Genomic DNA, 25,910 nt, shown 5'->3' on the forward strand with positions numbered 1-25,910 from the left:
CACCTCAGCCTTCCAAGTAACTGGAACTACAGGTGTGCACCACTATGCCCAGCTAATTTTTTTATTTATTGTAGAGACAAGGTCTCACCAAGTTGCCCAGGCTGGTCTCAAACCCCTGGACTCAGGCATCCTCTCACCTCCACCTCCCAAGTGCTGGGATTACAGGAGTGAGCCACTGTGCCTGGCTCCAAATGTATTCTCTTAATTTACCCAGCTTCTTACCTCTTTGCTATATGATTTCCCTCTGTGTGATAGGCCCAGAAGCACAGACTTGGAGCCGAAAGACAACCCCTCTGCCAAGCATGTCCTTTTCTCAATCTGTTGGTTGACCTGGGCTGAAAAGTTTGACACTTTCTTGTTCCTTCTTCTTAATCTCTTCTCCCAACAATTTCATTTAGTCAGCTGCCTTTCATGTATATGCAATAAAATCCACAACACCTAGTCTGGCTCTTATAGTTCTCTGTGGTCTGTCCCCAGCCTAACTTTGCTATGTGACCCTCGTCCATGTACCCTTTACTGCTGCAAATCTGAACTCTTCCTTGTTACTTGTCCTAACTCCAAGCCTTTATTTGTACTCTTACCTTGGCCTAGATCTTTTCTCCATCTGATTATAGAGTCAAATTCTACTCAAATGCTACTCCACTATGAAGGCACTCTCCAAAGTAACAGTAGTCATCCTCTTGTGAATGCCCTTAGAGTTGAACAGATCTCTTTTGTAGTAGTTATTCCTATCTTGCATGGCACTTATGCTTATTTTTACCTTAACTCCCCTAATATACTGTTATCTAAACAAATTTAAGATAATTGATATATGTCAACTTTCTAATTTTACAGATGAGGAAACTGAGTTTCAGGAGATGGGGTGACTTATGCAGTCACACAACTAGTTAATCCAAGATTTAAATCCAAATCTCCTAATTTCCAAACCAGACTCCTCCCCTACATTTAGTTATTTAGCACTAAAAAGCACTTATCAAGTGCCTGACGTTATGTAAACATTTTACAAATATAAACTCATTTGATCCTCATTTTACAGTTGGGGAAATTTGATTCAAACCCAAGTAGTCTGGTTCTGAAGTCTATGCTTTAATTATTATATCCGCCCTTTCACATAAGGGGGAACAGGGATTTGGAGTTATGGGATGTTAATAATAAGTTTTTTATACTATTATTATTATTGAGACTTTCATCAGTATATTGTTGTTGTTGTTATACTCTACTCTTAAGCACTTTAGGTAAGTTATTTCCCTCCTTGAAAGCTTCATGAGGCAGGTGCTATTGTCATCATTATGCCCATTTTACAGGTGATTGTAGCCAAGGTACAGAGAGAGAAAGTAACTTCTCTTAGTTACACAGTAATGACCACATTAGTATTGGAATTCATTTAGTTTGGGTTTAACATCTTAGCCCTTATCCGCTATGCCAGACTGTCTCTTAGCTTCCTAGTAGTACTGAGTTATTAGGAAAGTTGTCTTCTATTTAGCTCAGCATCCTCTGTAGAGGACGTGTAGCAAAACCAATACCTAGATCACAGAGGTTTTTGAAGTTTATATGAAATATTTATGTGTGACAAACTGATTCAAAGCAGCCCTTTTTACTCCTTTGCATTTGATAGGTCTTTCATTTGACGAAACTTAAGCAATAGCCGTATTTCATGCATATCTGTTTTGATTTGCTCATTGATCAGTTTCAGCTGAGTATCTCCCACCTTAATAGCTGGATGAGTGGAGTCATTACTGTCCTCATAGGCACAAAGATGCCATCTAGTGATGGAGAAGAAAAATGCAAGTTTTTAAAGTAAAAGGCTAGAAGGCATGGGTTTTTTTGTTGCTGTGTGATCTTTAGGAACACATTTTAGTGAAAAATTGGTATGTTATACCAAAGTTTTTAGTAGACAACTTAAGATGTTGCATAAATATACAGTTAATGCACAATTATTGTTAAATCATATGCTGTTACAATGGAATCAAGCAGGTTGTTGACGAGTGCAACTTTAAAAGATTTTGCCATTAGAGTCTCATTTTATAGGTCTTTGTTTTTTTGGTTCTGAGTCTAGTCACTGAGGGTAATAAACACCTACTTCCAAAAATGAAATATAATTAACAGATTGAATTATATTTTTGTGTTCATCTGCTTGCTATTTCTAATACTAGTCCTCAAACTTCCAGATTTCCTTTTAATGAAACAATTGTTATTTCTTCCATTAGGGAAGACATTTATTAAGTTGTTTTCCAAAGTGTTTATCATCATTGGGGCTGTTTCTTTGTTAACAGATGAGAGATTATGAGATTAATATGGAAGATGTGGGTGAAGGTGGATTTGCCACTGAGAGGATTATACACCATGTGACATGGTTGCCAAAACAGCAAGCATTGTTAGTGGCCATAAACAAAAACCCAGCTCTTTCAATCATACGTACAAGTCAGACACATCTTGGGAAACTTTGCCTGCTCTGTTCACCAGGGAGTATTGACAAGGACACAGAGTAGTTAGGGCTCAGCTTTGGTATTTGCGAATTGCTAATTTGCTGATATTCTGGATTCTAGATCTTATTTGTACAAATAAGTATCTTTAATATTCATAAGCCTTTACAAAGATGATTCCCAAATTTGTTAAATGCACTATATTTTTGGTGCTACCTTTTCTGTTCTCCCAGGCAACTTTACTCACATAACAACAACAATACAGTATTGCATGTTTACTAATTATAGGAACTATACAGAGTACTTAGTAGGCATGATTTCATTTGATATCCTTAAAATCCCTATAATTGAGGTCCTATAATGGAGGTCTCTACTTCCAAATCAAAATAAACTAGGCTTGGAAGTGTAAGAAGCTTGCTCAAATCTATATAATTATAAATAACACTCACGTACAGAATATTCGTTTATCAGTCTTTCTCCTTTGGTAGATTGAAATTCAAAGCAATAATTGTGTTCTTCTAATCCTTGAGTCTTTCATACAGTACTTGCCTTTTTGGTTTTGACCTTTTACTTATTTTTTCCATATAGTATTTCCTATTACTTTTTCTACTAAAATACTTTTTAAAAAATATTCTGGTTCTTGTTTTACCTTTTCTACTCAGATAGAAAGGATCTTGTGCACCCAAAGGTACTTGATACATGTTTGACACACACCTGTGAACTCTTTATTGGCCAGCCTGCAAGACTGCTTGTTCTGACTCTCCCTTATGTGACTAATAAGCCAAGTAGAAGAGCTGGTGATGAGATGAATCAGAAAGGAAGGAAGGTGAGACAAGTCCTAGAGCCAGTGGAGAAAAGATGCAGGGTATAACCGTAGCAATGTGTCAGGAAGGAGATCATTTTTTGGTCAAAGGTTGACTCCCTAATAAAGAAAAGATGAGTTCATTTGGCTAGGGACCATGATCATATGAATATAAACTGACACTCCAGAGCGGAACTGTTATGAATCAAAACGTTTGGGAACAAATTTGTGTTAATTTGAGCTTTCTTTCCTAATCCTTCGTCTTTATATAGTGCTAAATCTTTAAGCAAATCTAACCCTAAATCCAGACTACCTATTTGAGCCGTCACTCTGGGACCGCTAAAAATTGAGGGGTGATTTTTACGCCCCTTGTGTTGTTGAGAAAGAGTTGGAACTAACTGTCCCCCTCTCCCTTTCTTCTTCTTCCCTTGCTTGGTTTTGAGGAGGCCTGCACTATTCTTTGTGGCTGCTCTTCCTGACTCTGCTGTTTTCCCCCAAAACCACATAGCCTAAGTCTGCTGAGTCTCGTGTAACCAAGCACCACATACGTGGCAATGCTTAACCCAAGAAGGGCTGTAACAGGCCTTGGGAGCTGGCCCCTGTGGCATTTCAGAGTTGCTCCTGGCCTCTGCTTGGTCCGTTTGCTGTCAGAGGTCTTTGCAGAATTGTGAAGTTGTTGGACTTGTGCTATTTATGCCGAGATTCATTCTTAGTGCATTTGCCTATGTTTAATATATTGGTCCTAAATTCTTTGTTTTTCACTCTGTATCCTTAATTCTGTTAATCATGTAGCTGTTTTCTGTTTTCTTTCTTAACCAATCACTCTTATTGCCTGGTAATGCTCATCATAACATTATTTGAGGGCTCTGGTCCCTGGTTCTTCTCTTAAATTTGCAAACAGTACATGATTAACAAGAATGAACGAGGTTGTTCCAGGGTCTCTGGATTTAAAAAACCAAAATAATATGACCAGATTTTAAGATTAGAGTCAAAATGTTTAAAGCAAAAAAGGAGCACATCACAAATTCACATGGCCCATTGCTGAACTTTGCCCCTAACCTGAACTTTTTATTTTTCAAGATGAGGGTCTTTGCAGGGCATAAAGAGTGATCACAGATGAACAAGTGCAAATGGGTTTTTCTCTCTCCTATAAATTATTTTTCCCATATAGTATGTTTTATTACTCTTTCTACTAGAATAATTTCCAAAATTATTCTGGTTCTTGTTTTACCCTTCCTGTTTAGATAGAGAATGTTGTGTACCCAATATCTTGATTTTTCCTGCTCGGTAGTTTGCCTTTTCTTGACCTCAGGTAAACTAGCATGGGAAGGAATGTGTACTTGAGGAAGTTGTTCCCTGATACTTGGAGGATTTCCAAACAGGTGTCAGAAGAGTGACTCCTCCTCGTGTGGGGCTTGTGTGAGTCTGTCCTGAGTGGGCACGAACCAGGGGCTGTGGGGATTAAAGGAGCAACTCTGTTCTCTCAGCTTGTCAGTACACATAACACTGTCTGGCCAACAAAAAAAGTTTAATTCTGTGTTTAAAATTTAATATAAGAAGTTTTTTAAAGAGAAAGAAGGGAAGCCTTGAAGAACCCCATTTGAAGACTAACAAAAAGTAACCATCCAGAAAAAGAATTTATGCAATGTTGACTGAAGTTGTTTGCACAAGAGAACAAGGATTACTCTCTCCACCTGTATCCATTACCCTCATCAAAAGGAGTTGTCTATAAGAAATAGGCGTATCCACGTCTGACTCCCTGAGGAGAATGAACTACTTTGAGGTTGAATCTGTCCTGTCCTTCCTTTTCTGTATCAGCTGTATTCCTGGCATAGTACTCTACATTCAGGAGGCTTTCCTAAATCACTCTTCTAATTGAGTAAAAGCAGACTAGATAAATGTTTTTCAAACTTGTGCTATGAATTTATGAAGAAATAGACTACAACGAGCCAAATGAGTTCCGTTTGTATCCTTTCAGAGAGAGTATTTGTAATACTGAACTCAGGATTCACTTGACTAATGTGTTCAGCTATATGTTAAAGGGAAAGAAAGAAATTCAAATTAAATATCTATATTCATCTGAACCAAAGCCTTTTGAATATTAGAGTTTCCATGCTAAATATTGGAAATCATTTGAGTGATGAAACCCAAATATATGTCTGTGTTTTCTGATCATTGTTTTGTAAAATATTTGAAAATGTCTCTGTATTGAAATTTCCTATAAGGAGACAAACTTACTTGTGTGACAGAGGCACATGTGTCTGCAAATTTAGAGACCCTTTAATTTGCCATGAAAATCCCTACAAGCTCTTGGTTCTTGGTTCAGCTTTGTGTACGTTGGATGTTCTCCTTAACACCTTTGTGCTACAGATTACAATATGGGAATAACATGTACCTTACAGAGTTTTGTGATAGTCAAATAAGATAATGTAGTTGAAAGACTACAGTTTCTATAGGATAGCCAAATGTTACATTAGTCTTCCTGTGTCTCTACATAGAGAGCACAGAAATTTTTTAAGTTGCAGAAATTCTTCTTGTGGTTTTAATTTTGTCAAAACAAATGGAAATGAAAATTTTATATTTTAGGATCTTTTAATGAATTTTAGTAGTAAATATTAGGATATATTTATTATTTAAAAAATATTTGTACAGACTCTTAAATTACTTTGGAGAGTTTCATAAACTTAACATTTTATTTTCAGATTTTTAAATAATTGAATTCATACTGAATTATTTTTATTCTTTAATTTCATATATTTTTCTACATTGGCTATGTCTTTTAATGATGGTTGTTTTAACTTGTGAAATATTGAATTTCTATGTGCATTTGTTTGTAATATTATTTGTAGAAGTATAATAGAGAAATATTTTTGTGTAGTATTTTTTTTTTGCCCTGAGAAAGTGCTCTATAGTTAAATATCATCATGAACAAGTAACTTTAAATGTACTAACATTATTAAGCTTCTTGAATAGTTTTTAAAGAATGTCAGTTAAAATGTATAATGATTTATTTTCTCAAAGCCCTGTAAAAAATGCCTTGATGTATATGGGATAGACTTTTAGTTTTGGTATTGTGATAGTTAACAAACACCAGTAGAGGGAGCTCCAACTCATCGTTCTTGGTAAATTTAGCACTCAACTTGAAAATGTAGGTTTATAAAAAGGACACTTTTGTTTTTTTTGAGTTGGAGTCTCACTCTGTCGCCCAGACTGGACCTGCTGGGCTCCAGCAGTCCTTCCGCCTCAGCCTTCCAAGTAGCTGGAACTACAGGCGCGCACTACCACGCCCAGCTCATTTTGATTTATTGTAGAGATGAGGTCTCGAACCCACAGGCTCAGGCAATCCAAAAAAGGACACATTTAAATTTAAAACTTAACACGCGGTTACATAAATTTTCGAAAGTATTAAAGAATGACGACTGTACTGTTCCTCAACTTTGAGGAAGTAAACAATCTCACTTTGATTTCCATGCTTTTAAGTAAACCGCCCTCAAGTATAATCACCTAAACAAAAAACTTCTACAATAGTATAATCTCTTGCAAATGGTCTATCAAGCAACCCAAGGCTTTTAAAAATCTATAGTCTATTTGGTCAGTTGAGGAGGAAGAAAAAGAGTGGTTACGGTCGTGCTATTGTATGAAATGAGGTTGAGTAAAGTAAAATTTTAAATAATTGATAGTCACAATAGCAATGTCATGCTAAGGTGAATTCGGAGTCATTGTATAGTATAAGGAAATAAAGACTATTTTATTTTACTTAGAATTTCTATGCATTGTGAGGAGGTTTTTAACCCAAAATCTAAAAAGACTTCATTCAGAACCTTTGCTCAGATCTAGAGGCCTAGTCCTAATTATAACCTATTGGTCTCTTTATAGACCCCAGAAGAAAATACCATGTGAGGCTGCTGGCTTACAACAACATGGAAGACGGCTATCAGGCGGATCAGACTGTTAGCACGCCAGGATGCGTGTGTAAGTGAGAGTTATGGTAGTTTGTTTTCTATGGCGCACAGTCTTCCTCCTCATCCTCCTCCTTTAAATTTCAGTCTCACTACTACGTAGAAGCCTTGATGGTTTAATTACTTTGTATCCTCCAACCTACCTAGAAAAGTGTCTTGAACAAGTAGATGCTCAATAAATATTTAAGTGAGATACACTGAATTATAAGTACTTATTTTAATTTTGCATGCAAAACAGCATTAGAAATTTAACTGGGAAAAATAACCACTGAATATCTACATATGGAATTTTCTTTTATCAGCTTTCACATTGATGCTACTTGTTTCTCTCCAATTACTGCCATTTTACTGCCACTAAAGAGGATGTTGGTCTGGTCTCAAGTCTACTGCTGGTTTTCTGAATATCTTTGGCTAGTAGCGTGACTTCTCTGTGCTTTTGTTTTCTAGTCTATTAAGTGTTGGTAATACAGTCATGTACCACATAATGTTTCAGTCAACAACAGGCCGCATACATGACAGTGGTTTCATAAGGTTAATGGGACCAAAAAGTTCCTATTACCTAGTGATGTTGCTGTCGTAACCTTGGAAAGCAACACATTGCCTTTTCTATGTTTAGATACTTTAGGACTTACTATTGTGTTACAGTTGCCTACAGTATTTAGTACAGTAACATGCTGTATAGGTTTATAGCTTAGGAGCATTATACTATATTGCCTAGGTATGTAGGAGGCTACACCATCTAGGTTTGTGTAAGTACACTCTGTGATGTACACACAAAAATAACAATGCATTTCTCAGAACGTGTCCCTGTTGTTAAGCAGCACATGACTGTATTTGACTCCTTATCTAACTCATAGAAGAGTTGTGTAGATTTGGATGATATAGCTCTAGACCAGAATGAATCTCTGATGGAAAAAAGACCTAAAATCAACTTATAGAGTGGGTTATTATTTTATAATTTCACCACTTTCTCTGTTAATTGTTATGTCATGCAGTAAATTAACACTGCCTTTCTCAATAGCTGTTCGTGATCGCATGGTCCCTCCTCCACCACCACCCCACCATCTCTATGCGAAGGCTAACACCTCATCTTCCATCTTCCTGCACTGGAGGAGGCCTGCGTTCACCACTGCACAAATCATTAACTACACCATCCGCTGTAACCCTGTCGGCCTGCAGAATGCTTCTTTGGTTCTGTACCTTCAAACGTATGTAGCTTTTGTTAATGGTTGTTTTCTTTGCTTTTCTCCCACTCACACTTACTCCTTACCATCTTGAGCCCAGCTTGGGCTTCAGCAGTAAGCATTTGTTTCAGGACATATCTTACTTATAAAATGACTGGGTGTTTTGCATCTTTACCATATTCAGTTCTAAAAATTGCACTTTTTGACATTTAATTTACATAAGTGATTTTTTTAATATATTCCTTCCTCTGCAACAAGATTAGGCAAAAAGCTATTGTTATTTTCAAGTGGCTAAACTTAGCGTGTTTAAAGAAAGAAACAAAATACTATTTTCATGCTAGTGTTAAAAAGTAGAACTAGTTGTTTTTCTGTTTCCTAGGTTAGAATTAGAAAATATCCATCACTATGCTCTAAAAGAATGATTTGACTTCCGGTATGTCAGAGGAAATTCCTTTATATGGGGATGTTTCCATACTGTTTATTTTCTAGTTTCCTCTTAGACGGGCAACTTATAGACTTATTTCTATAGGATAATACCAAATGTAGTGTTTTAATAGTCAAATCTGATTGCTCTTTTAGTCTAAAGTTTTTTGTAAATAAAATGGGGAGCTAATAAAAAATAATGCCCAGTCTGGGCAACTTGGCGGGACCTCATGTCTACAATAAATTTTAAAGATAGCTGGGTGTGGTATTGTGTACCTGAGTTCTAGCTACTTGGAAGACTGAGGCAGAAGGATTGCCTGAGCCCAGTAGGTCAAGGCTGCTGTGGCCATGAGCATGCCACTGCACTCCAGCCTGGGCAACAGAATGAGACTCCAGCTCAAAAATAATAATGATGATGATGATGATGATGATATCATTATGCCCTACCTATTGGTTGGAAATGCTGACAATCTTTTAGAAACAATATGCTACCAGCATTAACAACTTCATTACTCATTATTATAGATCAGAAACTCACATGTTGGTTCAAGGCCTAGAACCAAACACCAAATACGAATTTGCTGTTCGATTACATGTGGATCAGCTTTCCAGTCCCTGGAGCCCTGTAGTCTACCATTCTACACTTCCAGAAGGTAAAGAAAGCCAATCTTCTATGGGTTTTAGCATTTAAAAAAAAATTAAGGACATATGAAAAAAATATAGATATTACTTTGAGGAGGATACTACACAGGTTGCCACCTACCAGTTGATGTGTATATATCTGTTTTGTTTTATTTCTTAAGTCTTGAAATGTATTTTCCTTTATTGCATTTAAATTTTTTCTTCTCAGTATATTACACAAGCAAATGGGCTTACATTTAGCATCCATTTTTGTAAATCAGTTCAATCAAGGCTGCACCCAAATAATTTTAAGTGGCAGTAAGTGAATAATATGTTTGTTAATAATCTTAGTAGCCCCCATTCAAACCCATGTCTGTGTGAATGGTAGCTTGGTGCTGTGCAAAGTGCAGTGTGTTTATCTGATTGGGGACCAATTCTGTACCTTACCTATGGCTCTAGGCTAAGATATTTTATGTCTCTAGACCTACATTTTATCTTTGGAATGAGGGCAAAGGACTAAATTATCTGTAAGGATCATTCCTTCTCTATCTTAATTGTAGTGAGAGAAAACAAAGGACACTTATGTCAGTAAGCATAGGACTTTTTGCCTAAGGTTTTGACAGTATTCCACATGAGATGTATGTATATATTAAAAAAAACACAGTTCTTCATACTTTTAGCTCATATTAAAAATGGAGTCAACTTAAATTCCAATATTTCACTACTTTTCACAGATACAATTATTAGACTGAAGTCTGCTTTATAAACTCACCGATTCACAACTTTTTAGGGAATAACTAAATGTTTTAGTCTGAGAAGCATTTTTACAGGGCTTCCTAGATTAAGTTAAGTAATGTTGTATACATTTTAGTAAAAACTGTAATTTAGATTAAATATTAATGGGCAAAAATCAATATCTAACAGACAGGTATGACTTATGGAACTGTAAACCTTTCTAGTTAGCAGTTTAGCAAAGCATTTAATGAGCCCTAACAAATGCAGTCCCTTTGATTTAATATTCCTCATCTAGGAATTTTTAATGCTTTCCAATGTTTTAAATATTATGAAAATGAAAAAAATAAGTATGAAAATTAGATTTGCTTTTAGAAAAAGAAGAAAAATAGTATGTTACTATTATCCCTAATATCTTTAAAAGCTATGATTTTGAGATGTGTTTTATAGCGGTTTCTAGTTTTTGGAACTCTTTTCTAAGCCTATTAGCCAGGTATTTGAGTGTTTATCAACCATTTTATCCTAGAATTACAATTTTTTTATGTGTGTGCACAGCACCAGCAGGCCCACCAGTTGGAGTAAAAGTGACACTGATAGAGGATGACACTGCTCTGGTTTCTTGGAAACCCCCTGATGGCCCAGAGACAGTTGTGACACGCTATACTATCCTGTATGCATCCAGAAAGGCCTGGATTGCAGGAGAGTGGCAGGTTCTACACCGCGAAGGTAAATATGACCATAAATTACCAAGGAGAAAGAAAAGTTAAGATTACTCATGTTAGAGAAACAAAGGGAAAGAGGAATCTAGAGTTTATTTTGAATTTATATTTTTGTGTATGAAGTAACAATTTATTAAAGATTTTGCTGAAAGAGCACTGGGAAGCCATCAACCAACTTTAAGAATGATTCATGTTTCAGAAAGATTACTTACTGTTGTAAATAGAAGAGAGTTGGTTGAAGACAAATGGAGATGAGAGTCATGCAAAGAGACTCTACAGGAAGTAATTGTAGTGATCTAGGAAAGAGGTGATAAGCCTAGACTAGGATGGTGAGGGTTAAGATGGAAAGGGGAGGATGGTTGAAAGATATGAAGGAGGTAAAATTGATAGAACTGGATAGCTTGGGTGATAAGAGGGAGAGAGAAGATTAAAGGAGGGAGGATTGTTATGGATAAGTATTAGGTTTCTAGTGGTGGTGAGTCTTACATGGGAGTAGGAAACACTGGAAGAAGATCTGGTTAGAGAGACCTTTATACTGCTAAATGGACTAAAATGGTTCACATGCAAAAATGACCCATATGAATATTAGGGTCCTCTTAAGTACAGGGAAAAGCTGATTGGGGCTTAAGAACACTAAATTTAATTTTTTAGCAATTATATATGTGTATATATATATATATATATATATATATATATATATATATATATATATAGCTGAGAAAAACTGAACTCTAAAATTTTTACCATACTTACTGTGTATTTTGTCATTATATTCTTTTCTAAATCTTGAATCTTTCATTTGGACAAGTCCCATATGCCAGTTTTTAGATGGGCCATCACATAAATAGTAAAACTTTGTTATTTTGGCACTTCCTTAATTCAGATATGCATGATGGAAAAAAGAATAGTTTGCCAGGCCAGGCATGGTGGCTCACGCCTATAATCCCAACACTTTGGTAGACTGAGGTGAGAGAATTGCCTAAGTCCAGGGGTTTGAGACTAGCCTGGGCAACTTGGCAAGACCTCGTCTCTACAATAAAGCAAAAAATCAGCCAGGTATGGTGGCACATGCCTGTGGTTCCAGCTACTTGGAAGGCTGAGGTGGAAGGATTGCCTGAGTCCAGCATGTCAAGACTGTGGTGGCCACGAGCGTGCCATTGCACTCCAGCCTCGGCAACAGAGTGAGACTCTTACTCAAAAAACCAAGTAAACAACAACAACAAAAAATAGTTTGCTAAGCCATAAAAAAGATTAAGAAGGATTTCAAGAAGGAAATGTGTTGGTTATCTACATAATCTAAACACTATACAATACTAGGTACTTCTACATACATTTTTACCTTAAAAAAGGAATATTTACCCAATTAAGAAGATAAACTTTAAAGACATTTATGTACATGTAATATAAAACTCTATGCATTCATAAAATAAGCAACTGGCAACGTTAGCTGGAGTTTTGATAGTTGTATATTCATATTTTACACTAAACAGAAACCCTGCTATGATTTCCTGGTCACTGAAGAGACTTGAAAGTAACAAGTACTTGGGAGCAATATGATTTTATATTTATATCAATTATCTATTGATGCATAATAAACTAATCTAAAACTTACAACAACCATTTTATTTTCTCACAATTTTTTGAGTCAACAGTTTGGACTAATATGAACTGGGCAGTTCTTCTGTTACTAGCTCATGAGGCTGCAGCCTTTTACAGTTTTGGCAGGGTCTGAGCAGTCTTAAAAACAATAAGAGTGTTCCAGAATCCAGAGTAGAAGAAGGAAGCCCCAGGTTCAAAGCTTTACAAGCCTCTGCTTGCATCATATTTGCTGATATCTGATAGAGCAGAGCAAACCACATGGCCAAGCCCAAAGTCACTGTGGAGTGGGCTACCCAAGAGTGTGAATGAATGGAGGTATAATTCACTGGGGATCTTTAGTGTTACAGTCTACTACAATAGTCTTAAAATGTATAATTCAATCTCAAATTCCAAAATGATTAATTGATACAACACTTAACCAAATGACTAACCTGATTTAATGAGATGTTGGGGTTAGGGTTAAGGTTACTGTTAGGGTCAGGTTTAGCCTTTAATACAGAATTTTGCTAGCATGAACACATACTTCTTTTAGTTCTTCCTTTGTACCTGCCTAAAAAGAAACAATATGTATTTTGTTTTGGCTGCTTTTAAATGTGTTCATTTGTCATTTTGAGACAGAACTCAGAAAATAATGCTTTGCTTCATTGATGGCTCAGTAGTGAAATGGTTTATAATTACAGGTTTTTGGGTATGTATAAGCCTTTCTAACTATATAAAAGTACATCGAAAAAAATAATCTGTTACGTCACTTGGTATGATTTTAAGAAACATTCTTTGTGAAAAGCTTGCTATTTGTTAACTGTAGAGAACTTTTTTCATAGCTAATATCAGTGATTCATAGAGAACAAATATATAAGTAAAAAGCAATTGAATTTACTTTTTTGAGAGAGCAAAATATAGAATTTGACTCCCATTTAAGCAAAAAGCAAGGAATATAATATGGCATTTAAAGAAAAAATAAAATGTCTTTTATGTCTCATGATGGCAACTTCTAGAAAAGTAATGATGTAGAAAAAGGCAGAGGAAAAAAGAAGGAAAGGGTCAATTTCTTTTTCCCATGTACTTCTTAATTTTTTCTCTATATGTATTAGATTTATGCATATTTACCTATATATTTAATTCACATATTTAATAGCCAAATGGAACAAGATTTTTCTTCATGAATCAAAACATTTTAAAATGTTTCTGGTGAGCATATATTTGTGGCTAAAATGGCACATGGTAGAATGGTTGAGGAGAAATGTGATATGAAATTATGCTTGTATGTAATTTAAAGTAGATCAAAAATTACTGCCTTTGCCTTCCTGGTATGCAGTAAATCAGCACAAACTACACAATTATTTTTAAATCTAAAAAAGCACTGAGAAATTATGCTTTATCTCAGCAATTCCTGAATGCTGTTCTTTGTATTTTCCTAACATCATAAAGATGCCCCTCCTTCAAAATATTTTTTCCATGATTAAATAGGTGTGAGGGACACCGTATACCTTTCTTCCTATTTAGAGATTCACACTGAAAATTAAAAATTCTGCAATAAAGGAATCCATTTAAATGAATTGGATAACCAATAATAGGAACGTACTCATTTATTAAACTAATTATTATTGGGTGATGACTATGTGCCACGTTCTTTTCTAAGGACGGGCAGTGTCACAGTGAACAAAACAAAGTCCCTGGCCCCATTATAGCTTATACCCCAGGTAACAAACCAACAAATATATAAATTTTTAGGTAGTATCATAAATGCTATAAAGAAAGCTACAACTGGGAAAAAAGACAAAGTGATGGAGGTAGTAAAGACGTTATCTTGGGAGAAACTACATCTGAGTGTAGCCTTATGGATATTTAGGGTAAGTGCAAAGGCCCTGAGGCAGAAATATACTTCTTGGCGTATTTTAGAGGAACAGTAAGCAGGCTAGGGAGGCTAGAGTGAAGGAAAGAACAGGCAGTAAGAAATGAAGTAGGAGGCTGGCTGCGGTGGCTGTCACCTGTAATCCCAGCACTTTGGGAGGCCAAAGCAGAAGGATTGCTTGAGCCCAGGAGTTCAAGACATAGCAAGACTCCATCTCTGAAAAAGTAAAATAAAATTAACCAGACATGGTGGCATGTGCCTGTAGTCCTAGCTACTTGGAAGGCTGAGGCAAGGGGTCATTTGAACACAGAATTCAGGATTTCAGTGAGTTATGATTGCACCACTGCACTCTCCAGCCTGAGTGACACAGCAAGACCCTATCTCAAAGAAACAAACAAAAAAAGAAATGAATTAGGAAGGTCACCAAGGGTAGATCTTGTAAACCAGACTCTGTGAACCATGGTTTTAGTCTAAGAGAGTTGGAAGATACTGGAGATTTTTGCGTCAGATTTACATATTGCTCCAGCAGCCACCTGAAAATGGATTATAGGGTAAGAGTGAAAACAAGGAGACCATTGAATATACAGGTGTCCACGTGAGACTGGATGAGGGCTTGGATGGGGTGGTAAAGATAAAGGTTGTAAGAAGTTCTTGGAGCATTGGCTCTTGATAGAAGAGCCAGTTAGACTTGCTTATACATTGATGTGGGATGTAAGAAAAAAGAGAAGCAAAATCAAAAGGGAAATCAGGGCTTGTTTTTGAACATGTTAAATCTGAAATGTCTCTTAGATGTCCAAGTAAAGAGGCTGGTTAAGCAGCGGGAAGGCTAAGTTCACGGGAGAAGTATGGACTAGAGATATAACTTAGTTATCAGCGCATGGACTATACGGAGGGTGCCAAAAAATGTAAACATTTTACGAACAGAAACAAGTGTATTAAAATTGTAATATTCAATATATACCAATAACAAAAGATGAATACAAGTCACATTTGACTTCTGCAATTACAAGAGGTGTTCAAAGGTTACCACCAGTGTCCAGACGTTTCCCATTACAGCGAACGTCTTTTAACATCTCTTAAAACATGTGCACATTTTTGGCAACTCTAGTATTTAAGGCTGTGGAATTGGGGGAAAAAATCATTTAAAGTCTGTGGACAGAAGAGAGAAAGGTCTGAAACTGCACCCAGCAGTCTCCAACCCCCAAAATCTTACCCTTTACCTTTATATTTAAAGTGAACACTCTCTTGGTCACAGAGAGCTCATTTTAATATAAATTCGAATAGCATTTACTAAGAATTATTTTATACAAAGAATTCTGCTGGACAACTTAAAGTGTTCAAATATGAAAAAAGTTTTCTGTCCTCCAGCAAGAAGGGGAGTCAGAAGTAAATGAGAAAACTCGATTTTGAGTGCTTACACATGTCAGATATTTGCCAATGATAGCTTATTTAATCCTTATAACAATTATATGCGGTAGAAACTGTTGCCCCATGAGGAAAGTATTATTCAGTAATATGCCCAAGTCACAAATTACTTATTGGCAACATGTCAAGATTTGGTCAACACTGAATCAACAGTGAGCCTGTTGCACTGTCTTGCTTATGAGATTCCTAGTCTAGTGAAAGACTCAGACATAAAAAACAGGAGAATGAAATAATCGCACTAATTGAGATTGAGACAGTCTGCTGAGAGAATATAGACAGTCAAATCACTTTAAGATTTGGGAAGCTTTAAGTGTGCTCACAGAGTGAACCAGGATGTTATAAATAGTTTCCTTTTTTCCCAAATGAACACATTTTTTAGGGAAAGTGGAGTGTGTACACACATGTACTGTTGATCCACTTATAAAACTTAAGTGAAAAGACTTTCAGTTTCTGGTAGTGGTTGTTTTTTGCCAAGTTCTTTTTAAGATGAGACATATTCTGTCATTTAATGGATACTTAATTATATCTATATTTGTGAAGAAATTGAAATGTTCTTTCTTTTGGCTAATTGTAACATGTCACAGTCCATCTTTGTTTTTTAATTCATCTGTCTAAAAACATAGCATCTTTGGAAAGAGTCTTCCTGATTCTAAATAGGGGTCACTTTGTTTACCGAACAGTTGTGTACTCAAGTAGCTCACACTTTCCTCATGCCAAGTTGAAACCAGAGAACATGAAAACAAGTTGTGTTCTGGCTCCTGGCATCGCCGCTGGAGGTGACCATGCTCACACCATGTGACCTGCAGAGGTAGCCTCTGTCTCGTAACCTCAGCTCTAAGGTCACCCCACATTTCCCTTGCATAATGAAATATACACAAGCAAGTGAGCAAGAGCAGTCAGCTCCAGCCAGGAAGATGACTGCCACAAGCCATTGTAAGCTCTTTGAAGCAATTGTAAGGTTGCCCTGAGTCAGGAAAAAGTGAGGTTTCCCAGTGCACATCCACTCACAAAAGCAGTGGTGGAGCAACTTTCTGATTGAATTTCTATTGCACTGCTTTCTTAGCATTAGGATTTGTTCCTAGGATAGGAGTCCTTTTGTAAGAAAAAAACTTCAGTGCATGGCTGAACAAGAGAGAAAGACTCCTCAAGAAACAGCAATGTCCAAACAGAAGTCCTTAGCAGTCATGCCAGCAGAGAAAATACCTTCAGGTACCAAATATTGGATAAATTCAAATGATGACTACTTTTGGAGAAAAGTCAATCTTATGCAGACTGCTGGTGGTCATTTTGTAGTTAATCTGAGGCCTGGGTCTTCAACACACTGAGTCCTTCATACCTTTGAACTTTCTTTCCTGTTTACCTTAAGGAAATCTGGGAAGATAATTAGGTCAGTGAAATATATGTTCATGCTCTCAAAAATAATTGTGTTGTTTCTTATTTAAGAAGGAATAGTAAGATCACCTGTCACAGATATTACCATAAGTAATTTAAACATTTGTAATTTTAAAAATACTTATATTGAGTTTTAAAAAATCCAATTATAATCCTTGAAAGCCAGGTACGGTGGTACATACCTGTAGTCCCAGCTACTCAGGAGGCTGAGGTGGGAGGAGTGCTTGAGTTCAGGAGTTTGAATCTAGCCTGGGCAACAGTAGGATCCCATCTCTAAATAATAATAATATAATTATTGAATCTGGGTTCATTATACCATTCTCTCTGTGTATATGTTTGAAATATTTTATAACAAAATGTTTTAAATTATATTTTTATTAAAAGCTATGTAAAGAGTAAAACATTATAATATATAATATATATTTCATCATATATATGCAAACAAAAATGTGTACTACTTTTAAGAACTACTCCTCCTGAATTGTACCCCACATCTTTATAATAAAATAAAATAAAAAAAATACTCCTAAAATAAAACTACAGAGAAAGTTTATATAGGGGAAGTGTACATGGTACAATGTTAAGTGAAAACGCTAAGATATAAAAATGCATGCAGCCGGCTTGGTGGCTCAGCCTGTAATCCCGCGCTTTGGGAGGCTGAGGTGAGTGGATTGCCTGAGCCCGCGGGTTCAAGATCCACCTGGGCAACTTGGCGAGACCTCACCTCTACAATAAATCAAAAAAATTAGCCGGGCGTGGTAGCGCGCCCCTGTAGTTCCAGCTACTTGGAAGGCTGAGGCAGAAGGGTCGCCGGAGCCCAGCAGGTCGAGGCTGCTGTGGCAGGGAGCGGCCACTGCACTCCAGTCTGGGAGACAGAGTGAGACTTCAACTCAAAAAAAAAAAATGCATGCGGTAAATATGTAGGCACACATATTCTTGTGCCTACATATACACACAAATACACTAAAATGTTAACAATGGAAGATTGTAATTCTATTTACATCATCTTTATTTTCCAAATGTTCCACAATGAACATGTGTCACCTTTATACTCAGAAAAATACTTAAAAAATAAAGGACCATGTTTGTATAATTGAAAGATAAAACATTTACTCAATTTGTAATTGGTGTATTTATAGGGGCAATAACCATGGCTTTGCTAGAAAACCTGGTAGCAGGAAATGTGTACATTGTCAAGATATCAGCATCTAATGAGGTGGGAGAAGGACCCTTTTCAAATTCTGTGGAGCTGGCAGTCCTTCCAAAGGAAACTTCGGAATCAAATCAGAGGCCCAAGCGCTTAGATTCTGCTGATGCCAAAGGTTTGTACACTGCCACAGTCACTGTGATTTTTCTTAAGAAAAAAAGTGTGTGTGTGTGTGTGTGTGTGTGTGTGTGTGTGTGTGTGTGTGTGTTCAGCTCCCTCTCACTTTATTTTAGCTCCTGCAATTTCCTATCTCTAAACCTGCACTCAGTTTCTTTAATTGTTACTGATGAGGTTCTGATATTATGGAGCTACATGACTCTACTCCATACTCTCAGAAGGAGGCAAAATTACCTCAGTCAACTGCAGTTTTCAAACCACTGTGTTCCCAATACTTCTTTTCTCAGCTGTGCAACCACCAAGACAGATGAGCTGTACCACCGGAGAACTGATGGGAGTGAGCTTCCTGGGAGGTTTCACAGAAATAAACAGCAGTGGTGGTTGTGGTATTCAAGTTAAGACGAGAGCATGGTTTTCATTAAGAGTTTTCACCACAGAAAAACAACCTTTCTGTAAAGAAAGTTTTTTTCTCTTCAGTAAAGCAGTTGGAAAAATATCTTTAAAGAGCCACCCTCACTCTACTCAGTGCCACTGTCCAACCGTTCTGAAGAAGAAAGCTGATGCCCCTGAGCTGCAGGACTAGATGCCACCTTTTCCTTCTCTCTGGAGGAGTGGACCTGTGGAGAAAGGAGGCAGATTTAAGTGGAAGAAATGCCAGCGGACTCAGGGCAGGATTAAGGGCTCTTAGCTCCACAGAGAATAGTTATTTAGTGCCGTGTGTGTGTGTGTTTTAAAAAAGGAATGAGAGAGAAAAAGGCAGGGTAGTCAGATGTAAGAGCAGGAAGGAGGCAGCCACAGTAGCTGCCATATCATCAGGAGAAATGGAGAGTAATGGTCATATCCGGTTCTCAAATACCTTGCCACTCAAAATGGTCTAGGGACGAGCAGCATGGGCATCACCTGGGAGTTTGTTAGACATGCAGAATCACAGGCCCTTCCCCACACTTGATGAATCAGTCTGTGTTTTCACATATCCCCTAGTGACTCATATCCACATGAAACACTGCTCTAATGTATGTAAATGGAAAACTAATCTTCCACATACAGATCTGCTTTTAAGGCAGTGTGACATGAAAGCTGTACTTCAGTCCATCAAGGAACATCTATGTTTCGTGCCTGTTAATATTATAAATTATGAATTGATGTTCGTTTGATATAATAATATGACATCTAAAACTCATATTTAGGATCTTTAATATTGGAAGATAAACTAGACTCTGAAATCACTGATGAAAGATTAATATGTGTACTTTTTCTGCTTAGCTTTTGATGTCAGAACTTTTCCTATAAGATGAAGAAAAATCATAGAAAAGCAAATATCTGAGAATTATGATAAATGGAATCATTTATTTTTCTGATTGATTCTGAGTATGTGTGTTTCCCCCTTTAGTTTATTCAGGTTATTACCATCTGGACCAAAAGTCAATGACTGGCATTGCTGTAGGTGTTGGCATAGCCTTGACCTGCATCCTCATCTGTGTTCTCATCTTGATATACCGAAGTAAAGCCAGGTGTGTTTCCATTGCTAGAGATGATGAGGTAGTTGAAACATTTAAATTACAGTCACCACAGGAAACAAATCGAAATCAACTGCCTTTTAGGATAACTGGGATTTTTCACTTTAAAATAAATGTACAGTATTGTTACTTGAGTTCTTACAGCTGTAGAAATGTGCTCATTTTAGAGGGAGATTATTTTCTTGTCACTTGAAAAAATTACTATGCCAATAAAATATTCTTAAATGAGGACCTAGATTCCTCATTTCCTTAGTATTTTGAAAAACATAAAATGTATCCTTTGGTTTCTTTGTTAACAGCACACTTAATCTGATGAATCTGCTTATTAAGAGGATTCTTTACTGTCTAGATTATTTCATATTTAAGGAGCAAGCCCTGAAATGCCTGAGTCATCAAGAACACCATAGGACATATGGTTGGGATTCTCCAGACAAATATTAAGATAAATGTAATAAGTAGGGGTGGGGTTATCTGTAAACTCTGTCAGGCAGTCTCATCTATGGATTGACTTTGGCAAAATTTTTAACAATAACCTGCATTCAGTGAACTTACCTATTTTTAACCTTTTATATTTTGGATTTTGCTTTCATTTATTTTCTTAAGGTTTTTTTAATTTTAAAAAATCAAAGTCAAATACACATTGTTTTTAGGTAATTCCCATCACTAGTCTCCCTTCATTAGCATAGATTTTTCAGTTTCCTCTATATATGTTTGGTTCTTGTGATTGAAACATAATTTTAAAAAATTACATTAATCAGTTCTAACATCTTTGAGTATATTGAACTGGTTTAGTTTTATTGTCCAAGTTTCTCACTTTTTATAAATTTTTTATAAAACTTTTATGCAGGCTGTGTGTGATGGCTCAACACCTGTAATCCTACTTTGGGAGGCCGAGGCAGGAGGATTGCTTGAGCCTAGAGACCAGCCTGGTGGTCAAGACCTTGTCTCTACAAAAAAAAAAAAAAAATTAAAAGATTACCTGGATGTGGTAGTATATACCTGTAGTCCCAGCTACTTGGGAGGCTCAAGCAAAAGGATTGCCTTGAGCTCAGGAGATCACGGCTGTGGTTGCCACTGTACTCCTGCCTGGGAGACCTCAACTCAACAACAACAACAAACACTTTATACATATCGTTTTGGTAATGCCTAAATGCACAAGTGCTACTGTAAATTTATCATCAATTGGAAAAGGAGTTGTTATGTTAGTGTAACAATCTGCAGACCTGAAGGGGAAAATGTAAATTTTAAAACTAGAGGGCAGGCGCAGTAGCTCATGCCTGTAATCCTAGCAATTTGGAAGGCCGAGGAGGGAAAAATTACTTGAAGCCAGGAGTTTGAGCCTAGCCTTCTCTACAGAAAATTTTTAAAATTCTCCAGGCATGGTGGTATACATCTGAAGTCCTAGCTGCTCAGGAGCTGAGGCTGGAGGATTGCTTGGACCCAGGACTTTAGGGTTGTGGTGATCTGTGATTGCACCACTGCACTCCAGTCTGGGCGACAGAGCAAGACCATGTCTCTTTAAAAAAAAAAAAAAGTTCTGCCCAAATTATGAATAAGCAACAATAATTGTAGAAAGGAAGTTTATATAAGCAGATACTGAAGCAAAAAGAAATAAAGAAGCATCTTTAAATCATGAAAGTTTGCAGCAGTATGTTAGAGTTAAAATCCAGTTCTCAGTATCTGATACTATCTGAGAAACAGGTATTAAAGAACTTAATTGGTTGCAAGCTTGTGATTATAGGCCAAATTTGGCATATTTGCCTATATTTTCTAGGAAATGATATTTATCCTTCTTGCCATTATTTCAGGAAATCATCTGCTTCCAAGATAGCACAGAATGGAACTCAACAGTTACCTCGTGCCAATGCTTCTTTAGCTAGTGGCAATGAGGTAGGAAAGAACCTGGAAGGAGCTATAGAAAATGAAGAATCCTTAATGCCAATGATAATGCCAAACAGCTTCATTGACGCAAAGGTACTGAGCTGAGAGACTGATTTGCTACGTAATCATTTCTTCCATTCGTCTTCCCTCTATGTATAAAATTTACTTACAAAAAATTATATGTTGACTATATCACGTCTATCTCATTAATGAAATGCAAAAATTGTATCCAGATCCTCCCTTACATAAAATATCTGGAGAGAAGAAGGTGAGGATAGATTGAGAATGAAAGAGATATAGAAAAAAGTGAGGAGGTAGCATAAATTCAGTGAGATGGGATTATAGGAGCAAAGATGTCTTAAATTTAAGGACACCATAACCTATTAATTTAAGGACATCATTGACCTATATTTACTGTAATTTGTACTTCTCTACGTTTTCCGGGTTGACAATTTTATATTGATCCATTTTACAATAGTTGGGTTGATTGCTGAACTGAACTGGTTATCATCACATCTGGGGTATGAATGGCATTTTAAAAAATATGGAGCATCTTGGCTGGGCACAGTGGCTCACACCTATAATCCCAGCACTTTAGGAGGAGGAGGCAAGAGGATTGCCTGAGCCCAAGAGTTCGAGACCATCCAGGGCAACTTGGCGAGACTGTGTCTCTACAATAAATCAAAAAATTAGCCAGGCATGGTGGTGTGTGCCTGTGGTTCCAACTACATGGAAGGCTGAAGTGGAAGGATCACCTGAGCCCAGCAGGTAGCTGTGAGTGTGCCTTTGCATTCCAGCCTGGGCAACAGTGAGACTCCATCTCAAAAAAAAAAAAAGGAACATCTAAATAGACACTTCATCAAGACCCTTCCCTTTATGCCCAAGGAAGTTGGATATAAATGTCACTGGAAGAATTTATTTCACGTCCTTTCCAGTACATGTAATAATAGTACAGTGGTAATTGTGATGACTAACTTCAAATTATTTTTAGTCACATTGCAACTTTAGATATTGTGCATTATTGCAATAGCTCCCATAACCAATTGCTGACACCAATTGATGTCAGCAAATTACAGGCTAGCCCAGGCCAGCTAGCAGCCTGTTTTTGCATGGCCACCACCCCTCTGAACTAAGAATGATTTTCATATTCTTAAAGTGTTATTTTTAAAAAAGAAGAAAATGTGCCACAGGCCATATGTGCCCTGCAAAACCTAAAATATTCACTGACTCTTTACAGAAAATGTGTGCCAAATCCTGCTATAAATTTTTTTCCCTAATCCTTTTCTAAAATTTAGAATAACAAAAATATAATAAAATTTCAGACAATTTTGGTATTACATTTTATACAATTATATTCAACAGATGCACTCTACTTGTATATACATATAATATATACTATGGGTAAATATTAATGAATTAATATTTGTTACTTCTATTTTATTTTTTGTTTGCAGCCTAATTTAGCTTTCACTTTACTTTTTAATACAAGTTAAGCCATTCAACTTATTTCAAGTTAATCTAAAACATTAGAACCTAAAACTGTTAAATAAGCCTAAAAAGTACTAAAATATACTGTAGTTCTGTTATTCTCAGTTTGGAAGTAGACTTGAGAAAGGGTGAGGAGAAGCACAGCGGCGACAAGGATGTGAAAAAAGGAAAAAGAAACTGAAATGAAAGGAGGCAGAGAGGGGTGGAGGCCTGAAGTGACGGAGAGAAACACATGTGGAGGGTGTCCCTCTTAAGTTCCTTGAGTTAGCCCAAGAGTTGAGACTTCATCTAATGCCATTTTGTTGACCAAATGTGGGTCTATTACATTTTTGTCTCCTCATTGGTTTTTTGAATGTTCAAACATACAGAAAGATTGAGAGAATCATGTAATGAACATACAAATAATTCAGGGTTAATAATTTCTTATCATAATTTCATATCTATCTATATGTACTTTTTGTTTGCTGTACCATTTGAAAATATGTTTTGGAATTATTATACTTCACTTTACCAAATATTTCATCATATGTATATCTTTAGAATAAAGCTAGTATATAATTTTGATTAACAAATACCCTGAATGTGTTGTGTGCAGCCTGTGTAAAAGAAGAAATAGTGATGTCTGTGATCGTTTTTTTCTTTTAACATTTAAAATTCTTTATACTACTGGTGGTAAACTGAAATCTATAATACCAAAATATTTACATTTCACCCTTTTATTTCCCCAGGGAGGAACTGACCTGATCATTAACAGCTATGGTCCTATAATTAAAAACAACTCTAAGAAAAAATGGGTTTTTTTCCAAGACTCAAAGAAGATAAAAGTTGAGCAGGTAACCCACCTAAATAAGGAAAATCTTTGGCAACCTATGGTATATGAAATGGTAGTTTAAAATAGAGGAAAATATAAATTAATACTTTATTTCAATCTTGTGTTCTTTATGGGTGTTTTGTTGCTGTTGTTGTTTGTTTGTTGTTTTGTTTTGTTTTTAGTGAGAAAGGGGGATTTATTGAGAGGACAGGAAAGCTCCCCCAGTGGGAGGGAACCCAAGGAGTTGCCCATGGATGCCATGTTATTAATTTGAGGCATGACTCTGTGATAACCGAAAGGGCAGTTGGAGCAGTCATCAGAGCTGTGGTTTTCCCTGGGGGTGGGGGCAGTGGGGGGCGGGGCTAAGGGTGGAAGCCTGCATCAGAATCGCCAGAGAAGCTTTTGACATTCCACTCATCACAGGTAATTCTAATATGCTCCCCCCTCTATGGGGAACCACTGATCAGATTAACTTTTGCCCACGTACTTGATCTGTTTGCTATCTCATTGCTATCTTATCTATTTTTTCCTAGCCTCCAAAAAAATTTACTCAAGCAGCCTGCTTTTACCAGCCAGGCACTACTGTATTAATAAGTGATGAAGACTCTCCCAGCTCCCCAGGTCAGACAGCCAACTTCTCAAGACCCTTTGGTGTTGCACCTGATACGGAGCATTCAGCAAATAGTGAAGGCAGCCATGAGACGGGGGATTCTGGAAGGTTCTCCCACGAGTCCAATGATGAGATACACCTGTCCTCAGTTATTAGTACCACCCCTCCAACCTCTAATTCTTTCACTGGTAGTGAGTCGGGTGGGGATCCCATGATGAGGAAGTGTGAAGACCCCGCAGTGCCATCGGTTGCCGAGCAAACATCCTCTTCAGTTCTGCAGCTGCCACCTGCCATGCTAAGCTTTGATAAAAATGATTTTCCAATCTAGACAGATATGCTCAGGTTTTCTCACCTGTAAGTCTGTTCGAAGGACAATGAACAGGGAACCAAAGCCTTTTGTGAAAATCTTGATATCTTATTGGGTATTTCAGCTGTTTTTTTGAATGTTGTTTTTTTTTTTTTTTTTTTTGAACTCACATGATTTGAATGTTTCATTGTCAGCAATGTGAAAAGACAGTCAAGATATTTGACTGGATTATAAAATATATCACTGGAGCAAAGGGAAGACTTTTGAAAGCCCCTTTGCTGATTATCTACCTCAGTTTGCCGGATGGCAAACTCCGAAGACAACGTTGTTACCTCGTTTGTTTTTATAGTTTATCTCAGCTACGTAACCAATGATACTTCCTGGTAGCATTTTGTTTTCATTGCTGTATGTGTAATGTGTGTGATCAAAGGAGTCGTATAGGTAGATGAGTAAGAATGTTTATCTGAAGCTCTGATTTTTTTAAAAACTGCGACATCTGCACAGTTTGGATCATGTAATTCCTCTGGCTGTGAGGACTGTTAAACCACTAGAAAAGAAAAAGTAGGGCTATTTATTTTAATGAATGACCAAAACAAAAAAGTATATCTCTTCTGAGAACAGAATTATTCAGTAGCATGTAGGGAATCATACTGCTTAAAAGGCCTTTATGTTTTGGTCACTAGAGTCTGAGTGCTTTCTGTGCTCTATCCCAAACCTCAACCTGCCTAGAGCCGTGCCTTTTCTACCTTACCCTCTTGCCTGACGGTTGGCCAAAGGCTGCACTGTCTAGTTTGCAAAGCATCCTCCACTTTTCCAGTATTAGTTGTAAAACCCCATATAG

At 36.8% G+C, this 25,910-nt stretch overlaps 1 protein-coding gene across 1 annotated transcript in view; it reads left to right on the top strand.

Annotated features, from left to right (window-relative positions):
* The window catches only part of PRTG (protogenin), a 127,189-nt gene extending 101,633 nt beyond the window's left edge, over positions 1 to 25,556 (top strand). The window contains exons 12-20 of the mRNA XM_008063063.2: positions 7,102 to 7,197; positions 8,206 to 8,392; positions 9,317 to 9,444; positions 10,700 to 10,870; positions 18,271 to 18,453; positions 19,846 to 19,966; positions 21,781 to 21,946; positions 24,070 to 24,174; positions 24,686 to 25,556. Of these exons, the coding sequence (XP_008061254.1) occupies positions 7,102 to 7,197; positions 8,206 to 8,392; positions 9,317 to 9,444; positions 10,700 to 10,870; positions 18,271 to 18,453; positions 19,846 to 19,966; positions 21,781 to 21,946; positions 24,070 to 24,174; positions 24,686 to 25,090 (1,562 nt within the window). The 3' untranslated portion in view covers positions 25,091 to 25,556. The remainder of the gene's footprint in view (positions 1 to 7,101; positions 7,198 to 8,205; positions 8,393 to 9,316; positions 9,445 to 10,699; positions 10,871 to 18,270; positions 18,454 to 19,845; positions 19,967 to 21,780; positions 21,947 to 24,069; positions 24,175 to 24,685) is intronic.
* Positions 25,557 to 25,910: the final 354 nt, after the last annotated feature.

Source organism: Carlito syrichta, unplaced genomic scaffold (assembly GCF_000164805.1).
Source record: "Carlito syrichta isolate Samal-C Ts95f unplaced genomic scaffold, Tarsius_syrichta-2.0.1 Scaffold306510, whole genome shotgun sequence".
Taxonomy (NCBI): Eukaryota; Metazoa; Chordata; class Mammalia; order Primates; family Tarsiidae; genus Carlito; species Carlito syrichta.